The sequence below is a fragment of the Gossypium arboreum genome, chromosome 4 (genome assembly GCF_025698485.1).
Source record: "Gossypium arboreum isolate Shixiya-1 chromosome 4, ASM2569848v2, whole genome shotgun sequence".
Classification (NCBI taxonomy): domain Eukaryota; kingdom Viridiplantae; phylum Streptophyta; class Magnoliopsida; order Malvales; family Malvaceae; genus Gossypium; species Gossypium arboreum.
In genome coordinates this window covers 117,360,761-117,382,374 of record NC_069073.1, presented here as the reverse complement: position 1 = coordinate 117,382,374, position 21,614 = coordinate 117,360,761, and the positions used below count along the sequence as shown (strand labels likewise).

At 34.4% G+C, this 21,614-nt stretch overlaps 2 protein-coding genes across 6 annotated transcripts; one reads left to right on the top strand and one right to left on the bottom strand.

Moving 5' to 3' along the window:
- Positions 1-441: 441 nt before the first annotated feature.
- On the bottom strand, positions 442-7,375 carry LOC108460584 (potassium transporter 7-like). 2 transcript variants are annotated; one of them, XM_017760129.2, is made up of 11 exons: positions 6,956-7,375; positions 5,384-5,949; positions 4,878-5,106; positions 4,506-4,754; positions 4,317-4,367; positions 3,562-3,822; positions 3,248-3,300; positions 3,003-3,120; positions 2,637-2,891; positions 1,878-2,400; positions 442-1,411 (listed from the first exon to the last, which is right to left on the bottom strand). In XM_017760129.2, exons 2-11 carry the CDS (start codon positions 5,675-5,677, stop codon positions 874-876), a joined length of 2,571 nt encoding a protein of 856 aa, XP_017615618.1. In that variant the 5' UTR covers positions 5,678-5,949; positions 6,956-7,375; the 3' UTR covers positions 442-873. The 2 variants fall into 2 exon arrangements, with proteins under 2 accessions (XP_017615618.1, XP_017615617.1); XM_017760128.2 differs by having other exon boundaries at positions 6,969-7,297.
- Positions 7,376-15,569: 8,194 nt separating this feature from the next.
- LOC108460805 (serine/arginine-rich splicing factor SC35) lies at positions 15,570-20,119 on the top strand. 4 transcript variants are annotated; one of them, XR_001867670.2, is made up of 9 exons: positions 15,570-15,846; positions 15,952-16,030; positions 16,121-16,200; positions 16,304-16,370; positions 17,595-17,654; positions 18,147-18,353; positions 18,440-18,626; positions 18,768-18,824; positions 19,184-20,119. XR_001867670.2 is itself a non-coding variant. In XM_017760464.2 (8 exons), the coding sequence occupies exons 1-8, from the start codon at positions 15,771-15,773 to the stop codon at positions 18,771-18,773; spliced, it is 762 nt and encodes a 253-aa protein (XP_017615953.1). In that variant the 5' UTR covers positions 15,570-15,770; the 3' UTR covers positions 18,774-20,119. The 4 variants fall into 4 exon arrangements, 1 of the variants encoding a protein (XP_017615953.1); XR_001867669.2 differs by having other exon boundaries at positions 19,181-20,119; XR_001867667.2 differs by having other exon boundaries at positions 18,768-18,868; positions 19,181-20,119.
- Positions 20,120-21,614: the final 1,495 nt, after the last annotated feature.

Genomic DNA, 21,614 nt, shown 5'->3' with positions numbered 1-21,614 from the left:
ATTATAGGCTAAATTAAAAATTAAATAAGTTGTTTCCATGAAAAATTTCGTCTATTTTTAAGTAGAATATTCGTAGATATCCAAACTTGCATCATTGTATATTATACTAACTTAGAAATTTTAATTTCTATATTTTAATTTAATGAATATTATGTGATCTTTTATTGACCTGTACTTTTATCTAGTCGTCATTTTTTAATATTATATAAAAATAATAAGATGAAACGTTTGACAAAATTAAACTTAGAATTCATATTCTATGATTAATGGCAAGAAAAATCATGAAAACTTTAAAACAAAATCATTAAAACTCGAGCATATCATGAATTATTAATTAAATTGTTTTAGATACTTCTTTAGAAATATAATACAAATTAAATTGTGACACACTCACAGTGTTAAGTTAATAATAATAAAATGCAACCAATTTATAAAAAAATATTTTAAATACCAAATAGTGAAATTAAGATATTAAAACAAATATTTCTTTTATTATTTATTATTTCATAATTAAATTAAAATCTAAAATCCCACCTCCTCAAATGATCACACTGAACTACTAAAAAAAAAAACTATTAATTACAACTATAGTCCATTCAATTTTTTACAGTACACTGATCATAACCATTCACACGTGTAAATCCCACCTATGAATTGTGTGTAAATAAAATATTTAATTAAACTCGTATTGAAGAGTAATAAGCGCGTGGAAGAACAAATAAACATCAGAATGGATACATGATACTAAAATTTGCTGATTCAAGCGCCCAGCTTTGCTCAACACAATGGTGAATTTGCATCTCTTGTAGCATGCTATTTGAGCGCCGGCCTTTCTTAACCACTCCTCCCTGATTTGAGTACACACATCGGTTCTTAAACCATGTAAGTCATGCCCACCTGAATAAGATGTGAATGCGGCACGCTCAAATTTGCAATACCCCTCCTGCAGTTCTTTCTCAAGAAAGCATAGAAGTAATTTATAACCAGTTTCTTTATAAACCAAGAATCTTTTCTAGCCCTAATGTCTCCATGTCCGAGAAGATAAACTACCCCAGATTCCTTAGCCTGCCGTATAAAAGATAGCTCCCTTTCTAGACTATGCTCGGCATCAGATATCAATGGACTTGCAGGGGAGCTGGGGTTTACCTCTTCAGAAATGCTTGCTTCTGAAATGGAATTGCTGGAGCCCCTAAACTCAGCCAGCAGAGGAACACCAAGTGAGTAAACACTTCCATTAGGATCTACGAGAACTCTTGAGAAAGATGTATCCTCCTCGGAATCTGCGTCTTCGTCACCATCACTTTCCAATTGCCTTTGCTGAGCTTCCCGACGAATGAACTTCTCAAGACTCTCGATCAGCAGCTGCTCAAATGCCTGGTGATTTTCCTTACGGACATCCTTGTAACCATACCTGAGAAAGTGGTTGGTCAGTTATCTGAGAGAATGCTACAAGGGGAAAGGGTGAACAAAGGCAAGAAATACAAAGGAATTGCGCACATAGTATAAAAAAAAAAAGAAGATATAATATATCAAAGATGCTTGTTCAAAAGAGATTTAGTGAAGTAAATTAGTTCATCCTTACTCAATTTGACCCCCAAATTAATTCCACAACTCCTGTCCGAGTAACATTTTAACAATTCCAATTAGTTATACGCATATATATGTGTGTGTTTTGAGGTTGCAAATCCTTGGTCACTGGAACGAAAAGTCCAGCACTTCACCAACAGACATGTCTATTAGACATTCCAGTTAGTTTTTATGAAAAATCTTGCAGTACAAAACTTGAACCTGTAAAGCGATAGCACACAGCATTGGAGGAAATGGAATATTGATCAGGCAAGATAATAGGATCTAAGTTTCCAGCCAGAGAATCTTACCTAGCAATACACCGAAACAGATGGTAACTTTTGGGGCAGATTCGCCTGAAAAAGAATCTTTCATTCTGAGGGACCACAGGAACAGGGACATATTTTATGCAGACAAAGATGATCATGGAGTGGATAGCAGGGAGTGTGGTTATAAAATGACCGAATATAGCTGGTACTCCTTTCGCCAGCTCATTGTAAAGCAAGCCAATGCCAGGAGCTCTGATTGTTCCAAGATTGCAGCCTATTTCTCGCATCAAATCCATTGGCAGTTTTCGCTCCACTTCAGTTTCATACTTAAGCTTGCTACCATGATTCCAAATGTACATAATGACAAACATTATGACAGCAAAAACCAATATTACCCAACTTCCATCTGTCACACTCCATAAAACTGACGAGAAAAAAGTCAATTCCAAACCCAGGAAGAAAACCACAAAACTCAGCACGATTATGATGTTTAGCTGCCATATGAGAAGCATGACAATCGTGACTAAAATAGTGGTCATCATCATGACTCCCAGCTCAGCTATACCTAAGAACAAATCAATAACAAGAAAGATGAGAAGCCGGTTTAATTTAAAGCAAGGAAAAGGGTAAGAAGATTTCTTTATCTTTAGTAGTTTGATTCAACACCCCAGAAAAATAACTTGATAGTACATTATATTCCACGAATCCAAAATTTTTTTTAGTTACATGACACCAAAAATTCATTCAATGATGACAAAAGTGATGACTTAGTATAACCAAAAGACTAGGAAGGAATATTACCATATGCATTTCCAATCTCGTTAATGCTTGACATAGAGCAAACTAAGACCAGGCAACCTACCAGCAAAAACCAGTTTATGACAGGAATATAGATCTGGCCCATGAACCTTTTAGATGTGTGAATGATTTTAAGACGAGGGAAACAACCAAGATTAGATGACTGCTTTATGCACGAAAATGTGGCTGTTGTCATTGCTCGGCTAGCAATCAAGGCAGCAATATTAGCTATCAGTAAGACCGGCCAGAAGATGCCACCTACGTGGGGCAAAACAGTTTTTCTGTTTAGAGTAAGGCAAGTGTGACAATTTTCCAAAATAAAAGAAAAGGTTTTAATCCAACTAATTTGTGATAAAATGTGAAACTTACTAGGAATTGAAAGAAAGAAAGGATGCTTCTCGGCACCATTAAGATTTCCTGTAAGGTATGCTGCTTGACCCAAATAACCCAGCAACAGGCAAGGCAATACGAGAAACACAAATGTAAGCTGCAAACAACCACTATCACACAAATCAAAAGATTGTAAGAATGAGAGTAGGGGACTACCAGCAATTATATCTACAGGATGTGCAAAACGCAGAACATTAGGTGACTGAGTTTTCTTGCTCCATTACCTGAATTGATCGTACAGAAAAGTAGCAAAGATCTGCAAACATTGCTTCAGACCCTGAAACATAAACCATCATCAGAACAGTAAGATCGTATAGAATGACCTATATGACCATTGATGTCCTAGTTCAAATTCATCAAAGCTCAATCAACTGCATTACTTTAGCTGAACTTTGTTGACAAATTAAAAAGTTACTTTCCAAAAAGATTTTGCAGTGAGACATTCGCAGAAATTATCCTTCACAAAAGAAGGAAAATTGATTAAAAATAACAATATTAGTTGACCTTGAAATACAATAATCTTCACTTAATGTGTTACCTGTTGCACATAACAGACAACCTCCCAGCGCATACCAGGCGTTAACTGAGTTTCTCTTGAAGTACAAATAGATGTGAACGGGATTAAATGCCCTCAAGACACTTGCATCATACTTAATAAGATTGTAAATTCCAATGCCTGCTAAAGAACAAAACCATATGAACAAAGCAGGGCCTACAGCAAGTCCTACTTGACTTGTTCCAAACTTCTGTACACTGAACAAAATTACAAGAAAGGTAACTGATATCATCACCACTTCATCTGCAAGTAAAGAAAAGCAAAGAAGGAAATAGAAGAATTAAGTTAATGAATATTTACCTGTAATAATATAGCAAAAACTATTAGATGTAAAAGCAGAAAGGCAAAAGGAAAAAGACCACATTGTTTATAATACATGCAGAGTTAGGATTTAGCCAAATTATAAGCTATAGTCTAACTAAAGTTAAATTATCATTACAAATGGCACACGATCAAGACAAAGGCTGCTGAAGAAACACAATGAACAATTGTTGACTCAGGGTATTCAAGAAGCTATGCGATCTACAAGCTAATAATATGCACCACCATCCCATACTATATCCAAATAACAAGTAAATTTCAATAACATATTAGTCAAAATATGCAAATGAATCCTAGCCAACAAGGTCAATTGAGAACAGATGTCCTTTCTGAGAGAATTTACTAACAGTGGAAAAGTGAGGCAGAAAAGCAATAATGTTTTATAAAGCTGATAATAGCATAAAATACCACCTTACCTTGTTCAATTGCAGCAACTCCAACCTTCAGACCACCAACAGCAGACATTACTATAAAGAGATATATACACACAAAAGTTATTATCTAAACATTGAAAATGAGAAATCAAACCACTTAATGCTCTATTCCATCATAGCAGTTCTGTAAAAAAAAAAAAAAAAGAAGGCAAGAACAATAGATATGGAAACCTGACATTGCTGGGGTAACAACCCCATCAGCTATCACCATAGAAGTGCCAGCAAGCACTAACACCAGAAGGAGTTTCTTCAGAGTCAATGAAGCCTCTAGTCTCTCCTTTATTTTAAGTGATCTCTCAAGTTCAGGAGATGGCAACTTTAGTATGAAGTTAGATATCCGGGTATCTGATGGGAGCTGATTTGGGAGAAGACTGACCTTAGCATGCCGGCAAATCAATGAGTACAATGCAAAAGTACCACCTTCAAGAAACCAGCAACAGAAAATGTAAAACAGTTGACTTGGAATACATATATTTAACATATATGTTTAAGGCCTCCATAAAAGATCATGAATAGGGACTTGATTGGGAACATCTGACATACCCTCACCGTCATTGTTTGCCCAAAGTACAATAAGGACATATTTCACAAGGGGGACCAAGAGTAAGGTGTATAGAACTAGTGATAGTGCTCCAATAACATCTTCGTCTCCCTTGATAGGTGCCTTGCTAAACATCACACTGAATGTATATAATGGACTTGTTCCCACATCACCAAATACAACTCCGAGGGTCTGAAAGGCATGTATTATTCTCCTTGCTATACCTAAATCCTGAGATCAAATTTAAGTAGAGACACATAAAAAGTAAGCAGCAAAATTAAAGAACATAAAAAATAAAATAAAACTAATCTAATTTTCGTTACCATGGTTATTATAGGATTGCCAAATCATAACCCATTAACTTCCATATAAGCCAGACAAATTAAAAGGTCCAAATGCATGCTTCAATGCAATCAAATCAGAAACCAAATAAATTCGAGCTTCCAAATTATGAACAGAAAAAATAACCTATTAGATTAGCAGAACAAACTCGTAAAGAACAATGTACCTCGTAGTCACTTCTATGTGCGCCATGGACTTCGAGTGCTTCGACGTCAAAGGAATCCACGCGTGGTTCAGTGCGGATCAAACGGTGTTCCTGATTATCCTCGTCTTCGGAGTCCACCGCAGCTCGATGCGGTAAATCATCGTCGCCGTCGCCATTGTCTTCGATCTCAAAGTCGTCTTCGCCTGGGAACACCCACCGAGAATCTAACGAATCCCTCGAGGTTAATCCTACTCTTATATTGATCTCTCCTTCTCTTCCCGAAGATCCGCTACCAGAGATGACCTCCTCCGCCATGAGAGAAAAAATATATATAAGAGATCAAGACAGTAGTACTATAAAGGGAAAAAAAAGCAGTGAGTTTAGGGTTTGGGTTTTCGCATTTTGGGGTGTAAATTTTGGGGATGGTTCTCGAAGATCATGCCGTGAACGGAAATGGAAAACGCTGTGTTTCAGTGTGCGTGTTATTTTGGCAACTTTCAGAGTTCTAGCTTAGCAGTAGAATATATCCACAGGAAGTGTGTTGAGCTTCACACGGTCAGGCACGCGATGATCTCCATTTTGATATCCTGCAGGATTCTAATATTTGTCACATGTTTGTATTAAAAACTTGGGTAAACTATTCAAAAAGTCAATTTTGTTTACTTCAGCTTCCATTTTATTCACTTATATTTAAAATATTACGTTTTAGTCATTTATATTATCATATTGTAACATTTTAGTCATTGAGGTTAATTTCCATTAATGGTGAAATGGTAAGCTGACGTGACAAGTTAAATCATCGCTTCAAACATAAACATAAATTTTAGGTTAAATTGTACAATTAGTCCCTATATTTTTTTTGTTTTGAGCAATTAGGTTAAATTATACAATTAGGATCAATTGCTCAAAACAAAAAAAAATATAAAGACTAATTGTATAATTTAACCTAAAATTTTTGTTTGAAACAATGATTTAACGTTGCATTTCAGCCTACCGTTACTCTGTTAACGACAATTAATGACTAAGTGACTAAATGTTACAATATGTTAATATAAATGACTAAAACGTAATATTTCAAACATAAGTGACTAAAATGTAACCTGAATAAAATAAAAGTGACTATTTTGATAGTTTACCCTAAAAACTTTCAATTACCTGCCGATTAAGTCTTGGTTAGATTGGCATGTACATTGTTGCCAATGCAAGAGTATATATATGAGTACTTTGAGTGTATTGAAACGCATTATCCTACTATTTATAAATTGAGAGGAATTATGGCTAGTTCTAGACATTGTACTAAAAAAGAGCACATATATGAGTAAAATTTATAATGAAACTGTTAAAAAATCAATTTAAATGATTACTCATTTAATAATAACATTTTCGTTAAAAATTACAAAATATATCAGTACTTATATAAAGAAATTTTTCAATGAAATGTTATATTTAAATGGTGTTAACAGATATTATTAATTGATTTTTTTATTAATTTCCCTAAACTAGAATCGAAATTCTCCCAATAAATATCATCCTATCCTCTACTTAAATATCCGCTTTATTTTCTCACCAAACCCAACTAAAACCATGAATTACCTAATTTACTTACGAAGTTCCAACGCTCTGATCTCCGGCGTCGATTGTTGGATGGGTTCAGGATTTCAGTAGTAACCTTCCTCCCTAGTGTCTTTCTTTTCACCGTTCAGATTCTCAAACAAAGACTTGGAGCCCACTGAACTTGAAAACTCAAATCAGATGGATTTTTTTTCTCTGTGTTGTTTTTTCCTTTTCTGGTTATCTTGTTTCAACAACAAACAGGCGTTAGCTAGCCCTAGCAATTGAGGATTTGACAAAAATAAAGTACATGGAAAACTAAATTATACTCTCATCTTCTTCGAAGTGTAGCGTAGAAACTTTTTTTAATTAATAACATATAATTATGTAATGGAATTAGTGGTTTTTTATTTTTTTGGTGATAGGATGATGAAGGAGTAGGATTTGATAGTGAAGAATTGCCCAAATGAAGATAAAAAATTATCAAATGAGATGAATTTTGATGTTGAAGAAGAAAATAAAAGATCAAGAATTACCCAAATGATTTTTATTTATTTGATAAAAATATTTAATTATTTTTAACAATTTTTAGATTTTTAAGATTTTATGTATAATTTAATGTTTATATATATTTTAATAGAAAAAGATATGTGGCGAGATTTAATTGGCTACCAATTTTGTTTAAAGTATGTTAATAAAATGAACTAAAACTATAACATAAAAATATTCTAGTGTGAAATTGGGACAAAAAAATACTAAAGTAAAAAAACGAGTATGCTTCAAGGATCAAATCATTAATAAAATTTTTATTTAGAGATGATATAAAAGTATGAAAAGAAAAAAATCATAATAATAGTAATAATAATTTAAAAAGATTAATTCTGTAATTTCATAATTGAATTAGTGATACATTTAAGTAGAAGTGATCATGGGCCGGGCCGGGCCGGGTTCGGGCCGGGCGGGCGGGTTCGGCCGGGCCCAAATAAAATTTTAGGCAGACTACTAGGCCGGGCCCGGCCCGCCCAAATATGGGCCTAAAATTTTGCCCAAGCCCGACCGAAATAAAATTACTAAGCCCGAGCCTGCCCGGCCCATATTAATTTTTTTTCTTATTTCATTAAATAAAAAATTTAAAAATATAATAAATCAAATATATTTAAAAACATAAAATAAATATTAAAACAAATAAAAATAATACTAAAACAATTCTTAAAACAATACACAAATTAACAATATAATAAAAATAGTTATATTAAAAATTTAAAATAATTAAAAATAAAATAAAAATATATATTAATATATAATTGGGCCGGGCCGGGCCAAAAACTCTTACCGAGGCCTGCCCGTTTTTAAACAGGCCTCGTTTTTTGCCCAAGCCCATTTTTCGGCCTATATTTTTACCCAAACCTCCCATTTTTCTAAGGGCCTTTGGGCGGGCACCGCCAACCCATGATCACTCTACATTTAAGAGGTGACATAAAATTAATAAAGTGCTTAAATAATAGTATAGTCCTCTCGTTTATATCTTTTGTCAAATTGATTCTTTTTTAAATTAAATTTGATTATTAATATTTTAAAAGAGTTAAATAATTTTTAACTGAAATACTAATTAATTTTAAGGCGTAAGGATAAAATAAAATCCTAAAATGAAAAAGCAATTAAGCTTTTGGGAAAAAAATTTATCCTTTTAAACCCTTAATGATTAAAAAAAAATCGTTTAAGTCTTTCTGTTAATGATGCTAAGATGGCAAACAACACTGAAGTAGACGTTAAAATTTAAAATTTAAAATTTTAAAATTAAAATATTAAAATTTATTAAATATTATAAAATTTTAAGTATGTAAAAATCAATAAAAAATATGATAATTTCTTTTGCTTTTTTCAAGATTTATTAACTACCCAGAAGATAATATATCAGAACAAATTCCATAAAATTGAAACTTGAGCACTAAATAGCCTAAACATAGTAAAATTCTTGAATCAGTTATCACAGTTCATCAAAACTTCTCAAACTAGCAAAACACCAACAACTACCCCTCATTTATCTCCTATTAGGCTCCCACCTTCAGAAGCAATCTACCAAACACCAAAACTAGAAGGAATTCGAAAAACGCTTTCGCGTTAGCTATTTCCTTTGAATCCTTTGAAGCATTTTCACAAGCATTTAGCAGTCATGGCAAAAGATGGAGCCGCAACAGCCTACAACTGCACGTCCATAACCAACGCCAAGAAAATCACCTTCTCTATCAAGGTGGGGGCTTGCCCAAATGGTCCGTGGCGGGGTCATTGTCGAAGTCTCAACCCTCAACCAAGCAAAAATTGTTAAGGGACAAATCTAACTGATCAAATTGATAAAATACATAATTTTTAAAAACTAAATTTTCCATTATGCCTAAAAAAAAGTAAATCAACATACTTTAGTTTAAAATTGTTTATGGCTCAAATTATATTGTTTTCTACATTTTTAAACTCTAACTCAAATTACACTCATCAAAGAATCTAAATAATCCATTAAATTTAAATAAAATATTAGTAAAAGGAACTCTTCTATCTTTTTAATTTCAAAATTGAGTATATTTTTAGTATATTAATTCCTTTTAAAAAGCGAGCAATTTAATTTCATCAATTTTGAAAGCAAGTAATTAATGATAATTAATTGTGATATTAATATTTTCAGTCGATTGTATATAAACTTGATTGGTATAACTGTTGAAAAGTCAATTAAAGAGGGAGTTGAAAAGTCAAAAATGGGAGGTGCAAGTGGCACCGAAAGAAAAAATGGGAGGCAAGTTGTTTAAAGTTGAATGGGATAATTACAATTTTGGTCCCTAATTTTTAGGCCATTTGCAAGTTAGTCCCTAAACCTCAACTATAAATAGGCCTAACCATTTCTCATTTCAATTATCCCAACCAATCTTTCTCTCTTAGTTTTTTCTCTTCTCCCATTTGAGAATTCTTAAGGAATTTTATTTGTTTGTAATATTTTGGAGATAGTAAAGTTATCATCTGGTGTTAGTGCCCGAAGACGTAGGTATAATTTACCGAACCTCATTAAAACTCTTGTGTTTTTTCTTATCCTATTTTTCTTTCAATATTTGAGAGTATAATAGTAGTATTTAATTGTGCTATTAAATTACGATAGAAGGGATATTCTGACTAAGGAAAGACTTGGTATTAAGAGATCCTTGTGATCTACCTCTCTTTCCTGAGAATTGAACTTTGTGTGATTTTTTAGTACAATAATTTACACGCTTCCGACCCTATTGGAACAACAAGTGGTATCAGAGCTGAAGGTTAATCGTAGTATGCTCTGTGGTTGCAGTTTAAACTGATCTTCCACATCAGAAAAGATTTCCTTAAGTATATTGAAAGATTATGGAGAAAACGGTCGGTATAGGAGCTTCAACATCGTCCATGTGGACAAGACCGACAATTGCAAATGCAAGATTGGCCGTGGAGATCTTTTATGGCACGGGCCATTTTGGTATGTAGCAAAGTGAGGTTCTAGATGCCCTTTTTCAGCAGGGTCTAGACATTGCCATTGATGAAGAGAAACCAGATGATGTACAGGAGAAAGATTGGAAGGCGATCAATCGGTTGGCATGTGGCACAATTCGATCATGCCTTTCTCGAGAGCAGAGGTATGCTTTTTCAAATGAGACTTCTGCAAATAAGTTGTGGGTGGCACTTGAAGAAAATTTTTTGAAGAAAAACAGTCAAAATAAGCTCCACTTGAAGAAAAAACTGTTTCGTTTCACTTACGTCCCAAGTACCACAATGAATGATCACATCACCAAATTTAATCAGTTAGTCACTGATTTGCTGAATATGGATGAGACATTCAAAGATAAAGATTTGACTTTGATGCTGTTGGGGTCACTTCCTGAGGAGTTTGAGTTCCTAGAAACTACTCTACTTCATGGCGGAGTGATATATCTCGAGCGAAGTCATGCGCCTTATACGATTATGAGCAGAGAAAGAAGGACAAACAGAAAAACTCAATCAGAGATACAGAAGCTTTAGTAGTCCGAGGTCGTTCATACACTCAGAAGAAAACTCAAAAAGGGAGATCAAACTCAAAGTCTAGACTCGGGAAAGATGAATGTGCCTTTTGTCATGAGAAAGGCCATTGGAAGAAAAATTGTCCAAAGCTGAAGAATAAGGGAAAAGCTGCTATAGATGCTTGTGTTGCAAAGCATGATACCAGTGACGCTGAATTATCACTGGTTGCATCATCATCGTCGTTCCATTCAGATAAGTGGATATTGGATACGGGTTGTACCTATCATATGTCCCCTAACCGGGAGTGGTTTTCTGATTTAGTAGAACTAAATGGAAGAGTTGTTTATATAGGCAATGACAATGCCCGTAATACTGTTAGGATAGGTTCAATCCAATTAAAGAATCAAGATGGATCAACCAGAGTTCTGACTGATGTTCGGTACGTGCCCAGTTTGAAGAAAAATCTCATCTCATTGGGAGCCTTGGAATCCAATGGTTCAGTTGTTACTATGAGAGATGAGGTTTTAAAAATGACATTAGGCGCACTTGTGATATTGAAGGGCATTAGGAAAAATAACTTGTATTACTACCAAGGTAGTATAGTTATTGGAGCAGTCGCTGCAGCTTCCGGTAACAAAGAATTGGACTCAATGCAATTGTGGCATATGGAGTTGGGACATGCCAGTGAAAAATCCTTGCAAATTCTGGCAAAGCAAGGATTGTTGAAAGGTGCAAAGGCTTGCAAATAAAATTTTGCGAGCATTGTGTTCTGGAAAAGCAAAAGAGAGTGAAATTCGGCACTGCTATCCATAATACAAAAGGTATTTTGGAATATGTTCACTCAGATGTATGGGGGCCTTCCAAAACACCTTCGTTGGGAGGAAAACACTACTTTGTTACTTTTGTTGATGACTTTTCCAGAAGAGTCTGGGTGTATACCATGAAAACTAAGGATGAAGTGCTTGGAGTTTTTCTTAAATGGAAAACTATGATCGAAAACCAGGCTGGCAAGAAAATTAAGCGGCTTAGGACGGACAATGGAGGGGAATATAAAAGTGATCCGTTCTTCGATGTGTGCCAAGAGTATGGTATTGTTCGACACTTCACAGTTAGGGATACACCGCAGCAGAATGGAGTGGCAGAGCGTATGAATCGAATATTGCTGGAGAAAGTTCGATGTATGTTGTCCAATGCTGGGTTGGGCAAGCAATTTTGGGCTGAGGCTGTGACATACGCTAGCCATCTTGTTAATCGTTTGCCATCATCTGCATTAGAAAGAAAAACTCCTATGGAGGTATAGTCTGGAAAATCAGCTACAGATTATGATTCCTTACATGTGTTTGGATCCACTGCATATTACCATGTGAAGGAGTCAAAGTTAGATCCGAGGGCAAAGAAAGCTCTCTTTATGGGAATCACTTCTGGAGTGAAGAGATTCCGTCTTTGGGGCTTAAGCACAAAGAAAATGATCTGTAGCAGAGATGTTACCTTTGATGAATCTGCCACATTGAAAAAGGTAGTAGATGAAGATATTCAGACAAGCGATACTCCACAGCAGGTGGAGTGTACTCCAAAACAGGTAGAGTTTGAGCAGATGGGATTTGCCCAGTTAATAAGTCTAATTCTCCAGCCACAATGGAGGAATTAGAGGTTGAAGAGGTTTTGACCCAAGAACCATTAAGTACACGAACCGATTGCAGGTTGCAAGGCCACGGAGAAAAATTCGTAAACACCGCTCGATTCTTGATATGGTGGCCTCACGCCTTCCGTTGTTGATGATGATATTCCTGTCACTTATCAAGAAGCAATGCAAAGCTTAGAAAGTGACAAATGGAAATGAGCTATGGATGAAGAAATGCAGTCTCTCCAGAAGAACAATACTTGGGAGTTGGCGCAATTACCGAAAGGTAAAAGGGCAATCGGATGCAAGTGGGTATTTACAAAGAAAGATGGATCTTCTAGCAAGAAAGATGTTCGCTACAATACAAGATTGGTAGCAAAAGGCTACGCTCGGAAGGAGGGAATTGACTACAATGATGTTTTTTCCCTTGTTGTGAAGCATTCCTCCATTAGAATTTTGTTGGCCTTGGTAGCGCAGTTGAATTTGGAGCTAGCTCAACTTGATGTTAAGACGGCTTTCTTGCATGGTGAGTTAGAAGAGGAGATCTATATGACTTAACCCGAATGATACAGAAATGCTGGTGGTAGAAATTGGGTTTGTAAGCTGAACAAATCGCTATATGGATTGAAGCAATCCCCAAGGCAGTGGTACAAGCGATTTGATAGCTTTATGAGAAGGCAGAAGTACACAATAAGCAAATATGACAATTGTGTGTATTTGCAAAAGCTGCATGACGGATCTTTCATTTATCTACTCTTGTATGTTGATGATATGTTAATCGCTTCGAAGAGCCAAAAAGAGATAGATAAGCTGAAGGCTCAGTTGAATCAAGAGTTCGAGATGAAAGATCTAGATGAGGCCAAGAAGATTCTCGGTATGGAGATAAGTAGAGATAGACAGAGAGGCAAGCTTTGTTTGAATCAAAAGCATTATCTGAAAGAGGTATTACAATGTTTTGGTGTAAATGAAAACACAAAACATGTAAGTACCTTACTTGCTTCTCATTTGAAACTCAGTGCTCAATTATCTCCGAAGACTGAAGATGAAAGAGAATATACGGCGAAAGTCCCATATGCTAATGCAGTTGGGAGTTTGATGTATGCGATGGTGTGTACTGAGGCCCGACATTTCACAAGTTGTTGGAGTTGTGGCGGTATATGCATGATCCTCGAAAAGGACATTGGCAAGTCAGAAATGGATTCTACGGTATCTTGAAAAACCGTAGATGTTGGTTTAATTTTAAGCGGGATGAAGCACTTGGTCGGTTTGTAGTTGGATATGTTGATTCCGACTTTGCTAGTGATTTAGATAAGCGTCGTTCAACTACGGGGTATCTGTTTACTCTTGCTAAAGCCCCAGTGAGTTGGAAGTCTACCTTCGATCTCATGATGGTATGTGTCTACTACTGAGGCGTAATATATGGCGATTCTGAAAGTCATTAAGGAGGCTATTTGGCTTAATAGATTGTTGAAAGACTTGAGAGTTGTTCAAAGTCACATTAGTCTATATTGTGACAGTCAGAGCGCTATTCATTTAGCGAAAATCAAGTCTATCGTTCAAGAACCAAGCATGTCGATGTAAGATATCACTTTATGCGAGAAGTCTTTAAAAAAGGAAAAAATTCTACTTCAGAAGATTCCGACAGCAGATAATCCCGCAGATATGATGACCAAGGTGGCAACAACAATCAAGTTTAATCATTATTTGAACTTGATTAACATCCTGAGAATTTGAGCACCTTTAGGTGTATGGCGCTTAAGAGCGCATTCGGAGGCACTACAAAAGATAGCTTTATCGAATTTGGGGAGTTAAAGGAAATGTGTGAAGATGTGATTATCCTAATCAAATCTTCAAGGTGGAGATTATTGAAAAGTCAATTAAAGGGGGAGTTGAAAGTCAAAAATGGGAGGTGCAAGTGGCACCGAAAGAAAAAATGAGAGGCAAGTTGTTTAAAGTTGAATGGGATAATTGCAATTTTGGTCCTTAATTTTTAGGCCATTTGCAAGTTAGTCCCTAAACCTCAACTATAAATAGGCATAAACATTTCTCATTTCAATCATCCCAACCAATCTTTCTCTCTTAGTTTTCTCTCTTCTCCCATTTGAGAATTCTTAAGGAATTCTATTTGTTTGTAATATTTTGGAGATAGTAAAGTTATCATCTGGTGTTAGTGCCCGAGGACGTAGGTATAATTTACCGAACCTCGTTAAAACTCTTGTGTTTTTTCTTATCCTATTTTTCTTTCAATATTTGAGGGTATAATAGTAGTATTTAATTGTGCTATTAAATTACGATAGAAGGGATATTCTGACTAAGGAAAGACTTAGTACTTAAGAGATCATTGTGATCCACCTCTCTTTCTTGGGAATTGAACTTTGTGTGATTTTTTAGTACAATAATTTACACGCTTTCGACCCTATTGGAACAACAATAACAACAAATTAGCTTTTGATATTTACATGTTTTATCAATTTTGTCTAGATTCTAAAAAAATCAACAAATTTAGCTTCAACATTTACATAATTGCATAAATGTTGTAGGTCAAATTTGTTAAATAATCACTAAATTGATAGAATGTGTGAGCTTTAAGAGTTAAAATTTTTATTATACCAATGAAAATTGTGTACAGTCGACTGAAAGCTTTAACGCCGTGATTAATTGTTCTTAATTTCTCAAATTTGAAATTGATAGGATTAAATTGCTTCAAATTTCTTAAGAGAGACCAATTTACTCGATTTCAAAAATAAAAAAACCAGAAAAATATTTTTAACTAAAATATTAATATAAAAATAGTCGATAATAATAAAAGTAAATACTATAATAAAATTATAATATTAGATAAAAAGAAAATTATATAAACCACACTTAAAATAAACACTCTGGACAGGCAGTCTCTAGTTCAGATCCAATCGAAATCCGAAGAAATGAATTAGACTCTAGAATACACCAGAAAAAGATAAATAAAACGTGGCAAAGTTGTAATTAAACGCCACTCCAAAATCACATATAAATATCCCGACTTCGACCATTCTCGAAGTCTTTTATTTTTATTTGTTTTTTTAATTAACACAAAAATTGTAACTAATATAAACCCTAACCGTAACCGTTTTTCTGGATTTTACTTTCACATCCACAAATATAAACCCTAACCCCGTAAAACCTTTTCTATTTCTCGATCTCTGTTCTTTCCCCCAATTTTTTCTTCTTCTTCTCATCAACTGCGAAGAAAAAAAAATGTCTCACTTTGGAAGATCAGGTCCTCCCGACATCTCTGATACCTACTCTCTTCTCGTCCTCAATATCACATTCCGTAAGCTTCTCTCTTTAGCGGCTTCGTCGTTTTAACTTCTTTGCTGCGATTTGGCTTATAATTTTTTAACTGAAAAACATTTGATTTTGTTTGAATTTTGTTTAGGTACGACCGCTGATGATTTGTTTCCGTTGTTCGATAAGTACGGGAAAGTCGTTGACATCTTTATCCCTAAAGATCGAAGGTTCTTCGTTTTTTTCTTTTTTGATTTGTATTTATTCTTTTTGTGGTGGTTGTGAATTTATAAGAGAATGATTTTTATTTGTGATTATAGGACTGGTGATTCTCGAGGTTTTGCATTTGTACGATATAAGTATGCGGATGAGGCACAGAAAGCTGTGGATAGGCTCGATGGTAACCCTGCCAGCAACTTCTTTTTTTTTGTTTTGATTGTGATATTGTATTGATTTTGTAGATAACTCATTACAATTATATGGAATTTTCCTTCTTATTGCAGGGAGAGTCGTTGATGGTCGGGAGATAACAGTTCAATTTGCGAAATATGGGCCTAATGCAGAAAGGATGTAAGTTGTGTGCTAGCTGTCTTTTATTATTCAATTGCTTTTACAGTTGAACTGATTTTTTGAGCCTGATGTAGAGAAGATATATGCTGGGTGACAAAATTTTTTATTATTGTTTAACTATCATGAAGCAAAAAGCGATCTTGTTTGGCTTGAACATGAAATATGTCCACTTGCTTGACTAATTTGTAGTAGTAACTTATTACTGTTCAAGTGATTGTTTGGAAGTAGGAAAGCCAGTTTGGGTTGCTCGCTTAATTGTTGTGCAGCAATCTCTGGTTTTATTTTTATTGTCTATATTGCTGTGAAAAAAAATTATTTTAGTTCTGCTTTAACTTCGTATCGCTAAGGAAATTACTTTATTGTTTGGCTTCTATTAGGATAATGTCCAACCGCATAAGTATTGTGTAGTGGTGATCAGCTAATTACTTTTTCCAGTGATTAGCTTATCTATTCTTTTAATGCCTCTTATCCATATATCTCCTTTCTTATATGGTTTTAATATTTGGGTGAGCAAAGCGATTTGATTTGAAAAAATCAAAAAAAAAAATTCAAATTTCTACTTAATCTATCTGAGTTATTTGAATTATTCAAGTCAACTTGAATAACTCGATTTGAGTTTCGAGTTCGAGTCAAGTTGAATTTCATAATTCGAATAACCCGAATAATTCGAATAATAGATTAGTGTAAATACCCTTTTGGTCCCTGTCAGCTTTGAAAATAAGCAAATTGGTCTCTCACACAACAAAATTACAAAAAAATTCAAAATAATATTCAAAATTTCAAAATAAATTTTAAAATTCTAAAAATGATATAAAGAAAAGTTAAAATTTTTAAAATTTTCTAAAATAATAATTTTGGTGACCTAATTAATGATTTAAATTTATCATAGTATTTTATTTTTTGTGATTTTACTTTGAATTTTTTTATATGTGGTTTTAAATTTATGATCTCTAACATGGAAATAGTTATTCTGTAACAATATTTTTATTTGACATGTTCAAATTTTTTAATTTAAAATAATTTCACTCGATTTGACTCGACTTGAATTTCATTTCACTTGGCTTTGATTCAAAAAAAATTTAAATGGAGTTAGGATGATAAAATAGGACTAGTGAACTTGACTAAGTCTAATTTTTTTTACTTGATTCGATTGAAGGCTCACATCTATTTCTAGTAATTTCAGCCTTAACTCTTAAGGTCTCTGATGTACGATTTCTTTTGCAGTCACAAAGGAAGGATTATTGAACCAGTTCCAAGGTCAAGAAGTCGCAGCCCACGCAGAAGGTAAGTTGTTTTAACTGCTTTTTTTTTTTTTTTGCATAGACAACTTTTGATTTTCACATTTTTGTACTGTAATTTCATTTTCTATCTATCCCTCCCCACCTTTTTGAATAAATTATGGGCGACATTGATGAAGTGATAACTGTGAAGGTTTACATGGTTTGCTCTTTCTTACTAACTAAAGCAGTCTTGATTATTGGTAGCATGAACATGATGGTGCTAGGTGTTGGTAGCTCTGAGTTAATTCATTAACTGAATGTTTATCTTCTTGTTCCTGAACTAAATGTCTGGAGACACTAGTTTTTTGCCCCTTTTCACCTTGGCATTTTTAAAGTAATGTTCTTTTATCTGAGTTGATTTTAAAAGGGGAAGCCTGCTTGGTTTGTATATGTGATTCTTTTAAGCTTGTTTGAATAGCCAAAATATAGGGATTAATTGTATTTCTTTATTGTCTCATTTCTAGTAACTGGTGTGCATTGTATTCAATATCTTCAGGCACCGGGATGATTATTCCAGAGATAGGGATTATAGGAGAAGAAGTCGTAGTAGGAGCTATGACCGGTATGAACGTGATCGATATCGTGGGAAAGACAGAGACTATCGGCGTCGCAGCAGGAGTCGTAGTGCAAGTCCTGACTATTCTAAAGGTCGAAGAAGAGGGTGCTATGATGATGATCGGCGGAGTAGCAGTCGATCACTGAGGTCTGTATTTTATACTTTGCTCTTGCAAATAGAATGCCAATTTCTTTTATGCTATGTTGTTGTGATACTTTTTATTTTTATTTCAGTGCTGCTGCTGCTCGCTGCAGCCCTAGTCCTCGTAGGAGTCTTACCCCACGCAAGGCCTCTTCTCCAAGGTGTGAAAGTCCTTACAGGCGCAGCCGTGATGGAGGGTCTCCAAGTCCTCGAAGTGTTTCACCAAGAGGCCACCCTACTGATTCTCGTAGTCCATCTCCTCGGAACTCAGATGTTGATGTAAGTTTTTCACTTTCTAGTTTATTCTTCTCCGCTTCCCCATTTCTGTTTAATCTTTTTTTTTTTTTTTTCTTTTGTAAAATCACCTTTGCAAAGCTGTTCTAATCCTTCACTGTTTACTTTTGCATTTGAATTTTGTAGGAATAATCTTGCGGATGGATTACTGGAGACTCTAAGTAGCACGTATCTTGTTGCTATGTTAGTGTTGAGGACATTTATATATCTTGTGTTCTCTAGTATTGGTAGGACTGGTTTTTTGGTGTTTTAATTAACTGTCCTGAACCTTCTTTCTCTATCACTTAAGCAGTATCTTGGAGTCTGAACTAATGTAGTTTCTAGCTTGATGTTTCAGTACCCACCAAAGATTTTGTGATGTAAGCTGGTTGTTTTAGGTTGCTTTCCGTTCCCCCCTTAGATCTTATGGTTGGCTCCTTGTTGCTTGTCTCCCAAATTAATTTTTCATGGAGCCACTCCAGTGTTTCTTTTTAGTTATTGTGTTTCCCTTTTTTTCTAAGAACGCTGATTCATCTGAAACTATCTGTTGAGTTTTATAGCAGTGTTCGGGGGAAAGAGTGACTTGGGCAAATGGACATGATGTTGATGTTGTGGCTGTTGAGGCTGTTTGTATCTGTAGATGAATGATCGTGATTGTGATGCTGGTTATAGCAGTATGCTGATTGCAGGGACAATCTGTTAAGTACTTTTAATTATAATTGGTAAGACCTGTAGTTGAGTCTTGATTTTTGAAAGCCTTGCATCCTTTAGGTTTCTGATATTTCTATGCGGTTACCCTCTTGATTTGCACTTTTCTAAAATTGAGACCGAGGTTAAGTTGCGGTGATGGTAGAAAAGAAATTTGAACTGTGAAATGCTGCGTATGGACCTATGATGCAGGTTCTAAAATAAAGAGAGTAATGTCTTGATCTGACCCTTGCAACTGCTTAATTGAACCGAAATAACCTTGTGTATAATGGTTTCATCGGTGTATTTAATCGCACCCTATTATTGCTAATATTTTGAGTTGTAGCAAAATTGTACGTGACTGATGCTGTGAAGTGGTGGTTGTGCGTATCTGTTGTAAGATGCATATGGCTGGTGTTTTAACCAAATAGAGGCGGTTGCTGCGTTTTTTTGTTGGTTGCTTTCGTTGCCGGTCTGCTTGAAGCTGGCTGTTGCTGCCCCCTTTACAGGGCCATGTTAGTTCTACCTTTATTACCAGTTTTTATCTTTTTAAATGTTCAAAAAAAAAAAAAAAATATCCTTGGGAACCGGTGTAGTGGCATTGTGATCTAGTCTTGGTTCATTCCAAGTACTACAGGTTCGGTAGGATATATTGAATTTTTTAAATTATGGGAATAGCTTAAATGGATGAAGATGTTGTATAAGTGAATAAAAAGGGGTGTGTCCTGAAAATCCAACCTGTGCTTATATTGTAAGTTGGCTTTGATCTGTTTTCTATTGCATGCTCGTGAATGATGATTTACACCAAGAAATATTGTTAATAACTTTAAAATTAAAAAAGAAATTAAATCATTGAAGATTGGCAGCGGTGGGCCATTTTTAATATTGATTTAAGTTTGATTTGAGTTTAATTGAAGGACTTGCAACTTCACATTTGAATTTTCAAGAGAAGTTTATAAAGGTAGGAAAAGACGGTTTCAACTTTTTTCTGTGGAGACTTTGGCTATATGAGAAGGTGAAAGAATATGAAAAGATTCAAACAGGGTATTAAAAAACCCCAAAAACAGTTGAACAACGAAGACGATGGATTTTTTTTGTGTTTATATTTCCATATTTGTAAAAAAAAAAATAAAAATTTACTCCCAAGATTGTCAGATTTATAAAAATAAAATAAAATATTTCTTTTTAAAGTTATTGTTAAAAAATTAAAATAACGATTAAATTTGTAATTAAACATTTAGATTAATGTGTTACATCATCATTTAAGAGAAGAATTAATTGGATTATTTTCATTGGATTAATAATTATGGGTGTAATTATTATCTCTATTACAAAATTTTCAGTTAATGATAAAATTTTAATTCAATGAAAATGAAAATTTTCCTTCTGCTCTTCCTTTGTCTCTCTCGCTCCTGCAACTTCTTCCTTTTATCTCAATTAATTTAGTGTTGTACACAAACTCTCCTGCAAACTGACCTATTTACACGACTGGAGCTTCAAGTCTCCATATTTATTTGAAGAAAAAAAAAAGTCCCTTACCAATATGATTCATGGAAGAAATTTCTACATCTTTTACCATTAAACATAAAAGGCATGTTTAAAGCTTGAGTTTCATCATACCTCACTGCAAAAAAGTTCCAAGTAAAAGCGGTCATCTGGTTAAAGACAACAAGTCTAAGGAACCTGTGCAAGAAAAATATTATTTGAATCGGAGCTAATGAGGTGGTGGCCATGGAAACCACGTTTTTGTCTCTACCACCAGTTGTGGTCGTAAAACACCGCCTTGTGTTGGTTGCTTTTCTGGACGGTACTGTTGGAGCAGACGAATGGTTTGTCATGTTTTCGGCAGTGTTCGAGATTGTCGAGGGTGAAACCTTTCGGGTTCCAGTAAAGAGTTGAACGGTTAAAGAGAGAGAAGGGAGGGGGAGGGTGAAGATGAAAGGAAGAAGATGAAGATGGGGAAGCGGGAAGAGTGAAAGAGAGTAGGATTAAATAATAATTTATTTTTATTTAATATTCAATTTAAAATTTTATTATTATTATTATTATTATTATTATTATTATTATTATTAAAATGTCACGGGATTTTTCTTAAAATTTTAAAATTATATTTTAAGTATTGATTCGATTAAAAATAATTTAAATATTTATCTTAAAAAGCGTTATAATTTAGAAGTTTTATCAAGCCTAAAAATTGATAAATTTCCTTTTTTTTGCTCTCTCTTAAATTAATTAAATTTCTGTCTTAATTCACATTAATAAAACAAAGAGAAAATTATTAAAATAGTCATTTTATTTGTTTCAAGT